At 43.0% G+C, this 12,603-nt stretch overlaps 1 protein-coding gene across 1 annotated transcript in view; it reads left to right on the forward strand.

Annotated features, from left to right (window-relative positions):
* Positions 1-307: 307 nt before the first annotated feature.
* The window catches only part of atp2b3b (ATPase plasma membrane Ca2+ transporting 3b), a 72,757-nt gene continuing 60,461 nt past the window's right edge, over positions 308-12,603 (forward strand). The window contains 2 exon segments of the mRNA XM_042491530.1: positions 308-852; positions 9,517-10,332. Of these exon segments, the coding sequence (XP_042347464.1) occupies positions 10,092-10,332 (241 nt within the window). The 5' untranslated portion in view covers positions 308-852; positions 9,517-10,091.

Raw genomic sequence — 12,603 nt, forward strand, 5'->3', positions numbered from 1 at the left:
TTTGTTGTTGTTTTGTTTTTTTTAATAATTAAAAAAAAATTGAATTTAATGACAAATTTGTCTAATTTTTCCCCCATCTAGCAAGTAATCATGACAAAGTGAGCAAGCCAAAAGGCTTGTTCCTGATCATATGCATGTCGGTTTTCAAACAGCAGCTGATAACGGCCTCCACACAAAGCATCCACTGCGGTGTGTCTGCTGTCGTCATCACGCAGCCGAGTAGGTAGGGGTTGACGTATACAGCCCCCCCTCCCCTCCGCCCCGCTCGGTTCATCTCGCGGATGCTGCGACCGAGCTCCTGTGCGCGCGGGCTCTCGCAGTGGCTCAACCCCTCCTCCTCCTCCTCCTCCTCCTCCTCCAAAGATGTCGCATGAGCTTCTCCTCTCACCGCGGCGTCTCTTTTCTTTTCTTTTTCTCCCGGTGCCCTTAACAGTTAACCTAATTCTGTCAAATTAGCAGCTCTGACCGCCGGGAGCAGCTAGCCCTGGTCTCGGAGCGCGGACTGCCCCCCCTCCCCACAAACGGAGGTGTTTAAACCCTCAACCCGGCGCATCCTCTCTCTCTCCCCGTCTCTCTCTCTCTGTCTCTCTCTCTCTCCTCCACCGCCGCAGAACTCCGCCGACCGACCGTCAGGTGACCGCGCGGAGCGGAATATTCATCAGCACCGTCGTCGTCTTTTCATCCCTCCACTCCTTCAGGGCAACCGGAGCTGGCGCAGCCCCGGCCCCCCCCCCCCTCTGTGTACTCTCATCCGGTCTGGGACATTCTCCGCTCCACGCAAACGCAGATTAACGGGGATTCTGCCTCCCCGCCCGCGCGCTGATGCTGATGTCCTTGAGCTCGGCCTGCACGGTGAGTCGGAGAGTCCGTGCGTGCCCGCGTGCGTGACTGTTATTTACCCAGGGCGCCCGAGCGCCGTTTTTTATTAGGGAAGATGTATTGCTCGTGCTGTGATTCATTGATAGCATGTAGCATGGATGTTTTTGATGTGAACCAGGGCCTCATGTGGCAAGTCCTCATCCCAGGCCTTAGTCTGCCGGAGTAACAGCCCATACAGCAGGACATACCATAATTCCCTGGCAAACAGCGCTATGACATGTGTGTGTGTGTGTGTGTGTGTGTGTGTGTGTGTATGTATGTGCGCGCGCGCGCGCGCACTTGTGACCGTGGAGGTAATGATGCATATCCATCCATCCATCTGTGTCCCGTGTCAGCGGATGGAGCCCTGCCGCTTGCCTCTCGCTGTTCCCGGGCGCTAGTAGCCAGTGTACCCGGCCGGGGAGCTATTGGGTATCAATTGCGTTGTTTGTGTCGGTTACGGCGCGTCGCACCTGCAGCGCTCAGCTGCGGGGGGGTCGATGTGATCTGCTAATGATCTCTGGCCGGAGGGACCTTCACAAGTCGTCCTGTTCAGGGCCGCTTTGAGTTGGGCAGAGTGGGCCGGGCCGGTAACCTTGCGGAGGGACATAGGGTAGGCATGTGGCGCACCATAGGCTCCTCTCTCTCTCTCTCTCTCTCTCTCTCTCTCTCATTGCATCTTCAGTAGGCCTACTGACTGTAGTTCCTCCGCTGTGATCAGGACCTCCTTTGGTTGCCATATATGTGTTGAGGATGAGCAGAGGGATGAAGCTCAGGCACGTCTGAAGGTGACCAGGAAAGGTCGTTTTGTGTGGCAGACACAGTGTTTCAGGGGGACCATTCCTGCACACAAGTGCACTGTTGCTGGCAATTGCAAGTATTAAGTGTGTGTGTGTGTGTGTGTGTGTGTGTGTGTGTGTGTGTGTGTGTAGCTTTGGGTGGAGGTGGATAGTGTCTCAGACATGGGACACTGAGTGTGTGTGTGTGTGTGTGTGTGTGTGTGTGTGCGTGTGTGCATGTGTATGTGTATGTGTGTGAGATGCAAGAGAGATGGATGCACATCAGAGTGGACACTGATCAGTCATAAGTTGTACCATCTTTCTTCCTTTCTTTCTTTCCTCCCAACTCCAATTCTATGCCTCTCCTTTCCTCAAAACTTCACCATCATCATCGGCATCATCCAGTTGCCTTAATGTGCTCTACAGTAATGCAGATATCTGTGCCCTGTTGGCTCCACACTTTTGCTGCTGGCAGTTGCAGGCATCAAGTGTGTGTGTGGGTGTGCGCGTGTGTGCGTGCATGTTGCTTTGGGTGGAGGTGGAGTAGTAGTGGCTCATGTGGGACAGACATGGGACACTGTGTGTGTGTGTGCATGTGTGTGAGATGCAAGAGAGATGAATACACATCAGAGTGGACATCAACAGTCTAAAATAAGTCTTTCTTTCTTTCTGTGTGCGTGAGTGCGTGCGTGCATGCGTGCATGCATGCATGCGCATGTGTGTCAGTGAGTGGACGATTGGAAAGGCATCTTTCCTGTTGGTGTTTTAGTAAAGAATTTCAAAATTGAAAGTTTCTTTCTTTCTTCCTTTCTTTCTATCTCCAATCGCATGCCCCTCCCTTTGTCAAACTGTCCCCCGTCATCCTCCTCGTCATCGCCGGCACTATCCCGTTGCCTTAATGTGCTCTACAGTAATGCAGATATCTGTGCCCTGTTGGCTCCACACTTCTAAGTGTGCTATTCCCGCTGGGCATTACAGAAGTGTGTGACTGGCGCCGAGCCAGCGACGGCAGGCAGCAGCCCAGATACAAGGGCCCCCGCCAGAGGTGACCCCTTCAGATGCCTGTCAGAAAGTAGGACTGCAGGTGCACAGGTGGACCTAGCCAGTGTAGGCGGGGGGAGACGAGATACTGACACACACTCGCAGAGCAGTAATGTGAACAGCCACCTATGATGACCATCGTGTGCTCGAGAAGTACAGATGAGTGCACACATACTCGTTAAGTCACATGTGCTCAAGTGTGTGGATGTAGCCTGGGTTGCCCTGTCTAACACACACACACACACACACACACACACACACACACACACACACACACACACGCACATGCACACACACAGTCAAAGCATAGTGCTGGTCTCCACTGTAAAATCTGACAAGTTAATTTTAGTTACAAATACTAGGAAACTGATTGTCTTGAATATTGTAAGTATAATAATCTTAATTTATGTTTGCTTTGCACCTAATTGTTAAGTTTACTTAAAATTTAGTCTTATGTAGGCCTGCTTGATTTTGTGAAGTTTCTGTAACTGACAAAATGACAAGTCTAATTAAATCAATAATTCTAAGTTTTAGCAACTTTAACCTTTTTAGGTTATGATCCCATTTTTAAAAGGAAAGTATTATAGTTTCAGATGAGTTGCTAGCATTTTCACCAAGGACATTCACTTCCTCGATTGTTAAAATTATCCAGTATTTCACAAAAAGCAAAATTCAGTTTAAAAATTGATACAACCTCAGTTCTCCAAATATAAATTATCTTGAGACCGCTCAGATTTATGCTGTGACCTTGTAGAAAAGGCTTAACCCTCAGGTTTGAAAATACTGGATAGGTCTAACTTACTTTTAATAAATTAATCAAAACTTGGTCCATCACCTCCTACACCTACTGCTTACACTTCACAAATACTTTTGAAAGTTTGATTCATTTTACAAGTGTGCTGTAAAAATGTAAAAATGTAGGAAATAGATTCCCTTGAAAAATGTAAATAAATATTACTATTAATCTTAATCAGTGTTTACTTTTTACTATAATTTAATGTGTACGTTTACTTAAAATTTAGTCATACTTAATTTTGTGAAGTTGTTTCAACTTATAAATGACAAGTTAAACCAAGTTCACTGTGCTACATTATGTACTCTGCTGGCTTCATACACTGAAAAAAAGAATTGTTGACCAAATTAAAATCCTTACTTCAATTATTAACATGTAAACGAATTAAGTTTTCTCAACTCAATTTCCAATCAGTTGTGTTGATCAAGCTTGATGACTTGATTTGAAAAAACTGACTTAATTTATGTATTACCGATTGAAGTAATTATTTGAAGTTTTTTTTAGTGTACTAGTCAGTCATATTTAAATATTCTCAAACATGTTAACAAAACAGAACTCTGAAATCTTAGCAAAATCCTCTTTGTCATGATCAAGCTAAGTCAGACTACCCAAGTTGCTAACACTAAGAAAGAACAATGTGATTTTGGTCATCTTTTTTAAGTTACAGCAACTTAAAGAAAATTAGTAAATAAATCTAAATTTCAAGTAAACTGAAAACATATATATAGTTATATTCACTTTCACTTTTCAAGGCAATTGGAGATTATTTTACAGTGCAGACTCAAATCTCGAAAGGATCCTCTCTCCCGTGTGTTCCCCACTCAACTTTCTTCCTTCTGCGATAAAGAGAAAATACCTGAGGTAAAAGAGTGGGCCACTTTCTCTTAAAAAAAAAAAGCAACAAAAATACAATCAAATTGCTCCGACCCCCTGAGGGATGGTGTGCGGAGAAGCAGGGCTAGCATTCAGGATAAATGGGCAGGCCGCTGAGGATTGCTGTGACCTTTTGTCTGACTCTTTTCATGTTCAAACACATTTTCAGCCGGCACACCCCCCCCCACTCCTCCTCCTCTCCCTCTGTCTTACTTTCATTTTGAAAGCACTGTGGTGTATGACACATTTGTGTGTATGTGTGTGTTATGTCAGCGATCATACAAGCGATGTCTCTGGGCATGAGTGTTAGTGTCTTTTTGTGTACTGTACATTTGTGATGCTTGTGTCCTGTGGCTAAAGAGGACTGTATTTATGTATGAGTAAGAGCTAGAAAGGCATAACAAATTGAGTAACAAAGACTTTTTTTTTTGCAATTTATGTAACTCGCATGTGCACTGTACACATCGAAGATCTGAGGCAAACAGAGACGTGGTCATAGTTAGTTGCAATAGTTGGGGAGGCTGAGTGTTATAAAATCAGACAGAATCAGTGAGTAAGAGACCGGGATGGGAAGAAAATGCATGACTGGCTGAGTAAATAAATGATTGCAGTAGCAGGAAGCAGATAGACAGGGATAGCAACAAAATGAGGGAGTCAAGAGAGAGGAGAAAAGAGGATGGTAAAATAATAACAACAGATGAGATACCGCAAACTGAGGCATGTAAAAAAAGAAAAAAACTGATGTATACCTATATAGATAAATACAGATAGATGGGAGAGCAGGCAAATAAGAAAAGATGGAGAGCGAGAGGAAGCTTCAAAGGCAGAGCAGAGTGACTCAGTCATAAACTAACACTCTCAGTCAGGATAGAGGCATGGCAGGGCAGAGAGGGAGAAGATGCAAGAGGCAGAGGGAGCTGAGGGAGAGGGAAGAGGGGAGAGGAGGGAGGAGAAAAAGAATTTATGATGATATTTGGTTCTTTCAGTTTTTCATGCTCATCCTTATGAAAAACATCCCAAAAGGGCAATCAGAAATACGTTGTGTTGTATGTGATGCTGAGAATATTTAGTTTTGGGCAAATTTGCTCATGCTTCGTCTCACTCTGTGTGGCTAAAGTTGTCGTTCTGCCGCTGAACGCTATCTGTGTCAGATTTCAATTAAATCAGTTCCAGAGTTGGGCTGAAATGTTAATTCGGTGATTAGGAAATTGTTTTTCAGGGGATTCAACAAGAGCAGCACACTTCAGGAAATTTCCCTCTTTCAGGTCTCACTTGCCTCTTATTAGACCCAATGAATCGAACGGGAGTTAATTGCAGCAACAAGGCGTGTGGATGTGTCCAGGGTTGGGCATGGGTTGAAACAATGTGGATGGGCTGGACCTACCTGGTTTGAAGTAACATTACGTTGGTTGAACTAAAGGAGCAAATGTTGTTAATCTTTATTATGCTATTAGACTTGGGCAGTATGTAATATTTCATACCTTCCTGAAATTTCACAGGGGTATATAGTATGTGATGCTATGAATATGCAGCGCTAACTGTCACCCTCCGGACTGCGAGTGCGCTACTTAATTCAGCTTTTCAAACTAATAAATACACAATAGTAACCAACACAATGTTAAGAAAAGTAATATTCTCACACCCATTTCCTTATTAAACAGAGAAATACAACTAAGTAGCTTTTGAATTCAACTTTGTCTCGGTCACTGAAGAATGAGGAGGCTTAATCACCTTGTTAATGCATCATAAAACACAATTCATTCAGACTTGACAGAAACAAAACAAAAATCACCTACCGTGTTGTTGACTTTTGCTAGTAATCTAGTTAGTAAGTCAACTGTTCCAACAATCACCAGCTCCAGTTTGGTCAAAACAAATCCTTAATTCACCAAGTCAGATGTAAAAAAAATGCTGTTATTACCCACAGTCTCTCTCTGCCTGCTGGCCGCTGGCTGTTTACAGTCCTGAAACTTCTCCCTCCACCACAAGGTGTCACAGTGTCTTTCAGCTCAGCTGCCTGTTTTACCAGTAGTGACTGGAGACTGAGGTGTGTGTTGTGCACTACACACAATAAGTTTAATGAGTGCCTGTATTTATAAAACAAACCTTTAGGATTTCTTTTTCTTTTTCTTCTTTTTAAAGGTTATTTTTTGGCATTGTTGCCTTTATTAGACAGGACAGAAGACTGATAATGTGAAAGCGGGAGAGAGAGGGGATGACATGCAGCAAAGGGCTGCGAGCTGGAGTCGAAGCCGTAGCCGCTGCAGCAAGGACATTGCCTTCATTTATGGGGTGCCTGCTTTATCCACCGAGCCACCCAACGCCCCACCTTTAGGATTTCTAAATACCCCGCTATAACACAGTGGTAATGCCCAAATCTACCAGCCATGACAATGCAGCGACGGCTGGTATTATTTAGTAAGTTTGAGAGTTTGTGTGTGTCATTGTAAACTATGGTCCTGTTGACACCTATATCTATTCTCGCAGGAACTGCCACAAGAGCAGTTTTGAGTAGTTTGCAGGTTTTTATATGACTGTCTGTCTGTGAACTCTTATTGTCAGTGCGATAACTTTACAACATGCAGACACAAAACTTTGCAGGTGTTTAGTTGAGATCACAATGGCCCATGGATGTATTAAGTGAACTGGGTACAGTGTTGAACATGGGACCCTTATTCATTTGTATGAGAGCTGCTCAGTGGCACATGAAGAAAAAATGGTTCAGCATATAAAATTACCTGGATGATCCGGGGATGATTGGCACTACTTCTGCGCTATGTGGCCCACAGAGCAAACACACTGGAGACTTAGGGCAGTCGAGCTCGGCTGATCACAGCCAAATGGCTAACTTCCAGTTTGGTGCTCTGCTAACTTGAATGGGGACAAGAGGCTTTAATCATGGGCCTCTTCTAGACTTTCTACATGTTATTGGGTCGAATGGATCAAGTCCTGATTGTGAAAAGCAGCATTTTGCGAGAATTGTGACGCTCCAAAAATGTATGGACTGATTTACAGATCTCTCTATCGCCATGTAAGTGAATGGGTAAAAGTGTTTTTGGGCTGCAGGGCATTGCATGACGGTGTAATTACACTGTCTGGCCACTAAGAAAACTGGCTTCAAAGCCTGGCATACTTCCTGGGGGCTGGGGTAGGAGGCCATATGCCCCACCTGCCACCCCACCCCACCCCACTCCCTTATTTTTTCCTCATGGCTGACATTTTTTAAGCCATGTACTGCGCCTGATGTGAACCATTTGCAAGATAGTCTGTAGTTCTTATTACCTATAAGTCCCATGAAAGACCAAAAGCAACAATGACTTGTGCTGCAGAACTCCATTCATGGTTGTCCAAAAAAAGCATTAAAACATGTTTCTTTAAGTATTCACTAGAGCACCATATGCATAATGGTTAGTGGATTAAAGCAACATTCAGGAGATTGTCTGATTTCTTTTAGAGAATTAAGATTGTGCAGTTTGGCGATGTTGTCGTCACGGGCTGCTCACGCATGCACTGTGTTCCAGGCGTTAGTCGTTTCATTGTAAGAGGTTAGCTGCTAGCGAAGTGATAGCATAACAGATGGCTTGTGTAGCTATTGGCTAATAGCAAATATTAAAACGGCTAATGTTGATGTGTGCCGTTGGCCAGGTTAATGTTTATGATAAATGTTTAATACTTCAACGATGTTAAAACAGGAGCTAACCTCTCTAAATTCCTCATAAAGACCTGGTGATAGTTGGTGGCATAGCTATTATAACAGTATTTTGTCATATTATCAAGAATATCGTTACTGCAAAAATACACTGAAATATCTAATTTTACGGCCATATCACCCACCCCATCTGAGTTTTATTTTTTTGGCAACCCTAATGTCAGTGTTGTAGTCACAACTTGAAATGCTGCTGCAAAGTGGACACAAAAACTAATGATTGTAGGTCTAAACATTGCATGAAGTGAGACAAATGCTAAATGTGTAGAGAAACTGAGCAAAGTTTCACAATTTCTGTATTTAACATTCAGAACATCAATATAACAGTAAACCACTATATGCTCTGCTATTTAAAAAGACATCTAAAGCAGAGAATGAAGTCACGCTAACTCTGTGTGTAAACCGAGCTTCTCTGTGGCTTGTTGTGGTAAGCTGTTCCAGCCACAAGTGCATGTTAGTGCTTGTGAGTCGTGTGTGTCCCATTGACTATATTATCGCCGCCACTCTACACTGCACTTACATGGTGGATACAGGTGGTTATCGCTGATAAGGGTGATGGCTTCATCACAAACGCGTAATACCGACACTCTAGTTTTCTCCCCAGGTTAACACCATTAGCGCTGTCAGCACCGTTGCTTTTGTTAGCACTGTTCATGCTGTTAGCACCTTTAGCAACTAGCTATGGATGTATTAAAGAAAGTCTGGATATAGCCATGGAGGCGAGGCCACGTTCATTCCTTTGAGAGCTGCTCAATGGCGCATGAGGCAAAAAAAAGCTCTTTTTCAGGTATAAAATACCTGGAGCTACAGGCCCTTGAGGCATGAGGTTGACCGAATTTTGTGCTTTGCTAACTTGAATGGTGGTCTAAAAAATGGAATCTTGTGGCTCTTTTAGACTTCCCATATGTTATTAAACTGGATGGCTTAAATCCAGATAGTGAAATGACTCATTTCGTGGGGGTTTTGAAGTTCACAAAAATTATCCACTGATTTACAGACATCTCTTTCCCTGATGTAAGTCAATGGGGAAAAGTCTGTCTGGGCATGTGGGCATCGTGACAGACCTGAATGGTGTAATTCTACTTTTGGTCACTACAAAATAATACAAAATTTAAATGCTTGTGGGCTTGTGGCTAACTAGCCATGTGCAGACAATCCCTGCACAGGCTCTGAATCATGGATATTCTCTGAATGTCATTTACAGCTCCTTGAAGTGTTCTTTCAGGGCTATTATTATACCAATAATGATCTTAGGTGTACAGATAATCAAATTTCTCATGTTTGTACCATTTACTAAATGACTGCATAGTTCAAATACATGTGTATTATTACAGATGAAGACTGGTGTGTTACTGGTAACCACTGCATCAAAAGAAGTTTCACAGCTGAATCCAGTCTGAGCATACTGTTTGTGAGTGAGATCGATAAAACTGAGTGGTAATGTTTTGTCTCTTCCTCTCTCTCAGGTCCTGGTGGTGCAGCAGTAGCTACCTCTGAACTGGATCCGCTTCCTGTCTCTGATTTATCAGCCGCCTTTGCCTTGCTCGCCCCTCTCTCCATCCGTCCATCATCCCTCCATCCCCGTCTGTAAGTCTGTCAACCCGTCCGTCCATCTGTCCATGGACTGGCCGTGACCCTGGAGGGAGGGGGACAGAAACGAGGAAAGAGCGGAGTCGCAGAGGAGACGACGGAAAAGAAAGCTGGATTCATTCAGACGTCAGGCTTCTCAAGGGCCCCTGCTTGCTGTCCTTGATACCCCTCACCCTCCTCTGCCTGTTATGGAGAATTAAAGGAGCAGCGGGAGGCTAGGCCAAGATAGTCAGGAGAAAAAATAGAAACGTCCCCTCATCGCCCTTAAATGAAATTAAAAAAGGGGTTACGTGTATCATCATAATTGCACATTTTTTAAGTAAGAGATCAAAACAAGATTCTTATTATTGAGCACATGAACAACTCTCCACCAACCAAACGAAAGGGGAACTGAATTGAGGACAGAGCGCAGAGAGAGCGGAGGACCAAAACAGAGAAAAACCTTACTGACATGTCAACAACAGCCACTATGGGGGAAATGGCAAACAGTGCAGTGGAGTTTTATCCCAAAGGGACACGAGGCGGAGGAGGAAGGGCAGATGGCAGCCATGCAGGGGGAGACTTTGGGGTCACAGTGACAGAGCTCAGGGAGCTGATGGAGCTCCGAGGGAACGATGCCCTGCAGAAGATCCAGGACAGCTACGGAAGCACAGAAGGACTCTGCCAGAGACTACAGTCCAGCACTACTGATGGTGAGTAGGCTCGGATGAATAGTTAAAAAAGTAGTTTGGTGGATGGATGAATTATAGAGTAGATGGCTCGATGGATGAATGGATGAGAGAACATGTATGAATAGACTGATGGAGGGAATGGTTGGCTGAATGAGTAGACATATGAATGGAGGAATAGATTGCTGGCTTTGTGGATGGATTTCTAGCGTGGATAAATGGAGATGGGTTAACAGTGGGCATTTAGTATTTCATACCTTCATACCCTCTTGAAAAGAAGTGCACTACTTAATACTAGGGCTGTCAGCATTAACACGTTTGAAACCTGTGCAAATAGACCTGATTTCATTTTCATCATGCCAAAAATTAGCAAGGGAGTAGTAAAAAACTGCAATAAAATTGCCTGAAAATCAGGGTAAAAAAAAAAATAGAATAAAGTTTAAAAATAAAAAACATAAACAAGGAAATGACCCAAAAGTTGCTTAAAATAATCATAAATCACTACCAGAATTTAATTGTATAATTATGATAATAAAAGAAAAAAAAAGTTCTAAATAACTAATTTCATGCAATTTGTGGGGTCTTTCTTCCTCATTTCCCTTTGTCACATTTTTGAAAGACATCAAACCAATCTGCTCAGGGTTCTAAGGTAAACATTATTGCAATGGGCAAAAGAACATTGATGTCAATTTAGGATTTAAAGAGTTAATCTTGATGAGATGAAGGTCTGTATATAATGTTTGTTTTTTTTTTTTAAAAAAAAACAGGGCAAATATTCCCGTCTTTAAAAGGTTACACCGGGCTTAGTTTTGAAACTACAGGACCCGATGAATCAAGTGGCACCGTGCTCCAAAGTCAGGCTTAATTTTGGCGATGGAAAAACATTCTGGCCATTTCACAGGGGTCCCTTGACCTCAAGATATCTGAATGAAAATGGGTTCTAGGGGTACAGAGGCTGTGTCCCCTCGCCGCAGCGGCTGCGGGTTTGATTCCAGCCTCTGCGCTTTGCTGCATGTCACCCTCTCTCTCTCCCCCTTTCACACTTCGCTGTCCCATCAATTAAAGGCAAAACACCCAAAAAATATCTTTAAAAAAAGAAAATGGGTTCTATAGGTACCCGTGAGTCTCCCCTTTACAGTTATACCCACTTTATGCTAGTCCCATACAGTTTTTGCTGTCATTTGATTCTTAATCAAGACAATCTGGTAAGAACTGCTTTACCTTGCCAATGTGGACATACATTTTTGTAATGCAAAATAATTGATTGAAAATGTGGCTAAAAAAATTAAATAATTGCCACTAACTATTGAAATTCTGCATTTAATTGCAATTTAAAATATTTTATAGTTTAACAGTCCTGATAAATACACAATATAAACCCACAAAATGTTCAGACAGTAATATTCTCACACCTATATTCCTTACTAAGGAACTGTACAGCTTTTGAATTCAACTTTCTCTCGGTCATGGAAGACTGACGAGGCTTAATTGCTTCGTAAACTCATCATAAAACAAACCTCATTTGAAATTGACAGAAACGAAATAAAACTCACCCAAAGCATCTTGGTTACTCTTGCTAGTAATCTAGTTTGTAAGTCCACTGCTCAAACAATCACCAGTTGTAGTTTAATCAAAATGAATCCATATTTTTCTGAGTTAGATATTCTCAGCGGGGACTAACAGCTGGTGGCCGCCGGCTGTTTACATTTCTATAACTAGGCATGCACAATAATATCGGCAGGCCATCGACATTATCAGATATTGGCTTTAAAATGAAATATTGTATCGGCTAACATGCTGATTTCTGCCAATATCACAAAGCGTAAGTTCTCCCTCCACCACTAGGTGTCCCAGTGTCTTTCAGCTCAGCTGCTTGTTTCACCAGTAGAGACCAGAGACTAAGGTGCATGCTGTGCACTACATACTCTACGTTTAATGAGTGCCTGTGTTTATGATGATATTGAAAAACGTACCCTCAGGATTTTTAAATACCCCGGTATACTGTGATAACCCCCAAGCCTAGTTAACAGTGAGGTGAACTGGCACACTAAGATGAGTTGAGAGGAGTGAAAGGGTGGATGACATCGTACTATTTGGTCATTGCATGAGTGATGTCGCTGCAAAATGTCAAGTTTAGTCAAGTCAACTTTATTTCTATAGCACATTTCACACAATGTAGGATCAATGTGCTTCACTCACAACAAATATGCAAATGTGTCCAAATCATCTGTCTGACTTCATCCTTTGGCTCAAACAAACGAAACAGATCACATATTGTCAGTCATTCACGCTGAA

The sequence above is a fragment of the Plectropomus leopardus genome, chromosome 8, assembly GCF_008729295.1.
Source record: "Plectropomus leopardus isolate mb chromosome 8, YSFRI_Pleo_2.0, whole genome shotgun sequence".
Classification (NCBI taxonomy): domain Eukaryota; kingdom Metazoa; phylum Chordata; class Actinopteri; order Perciformes; family Serranidae; genus Plectropomus; species Plectropomus leopardus.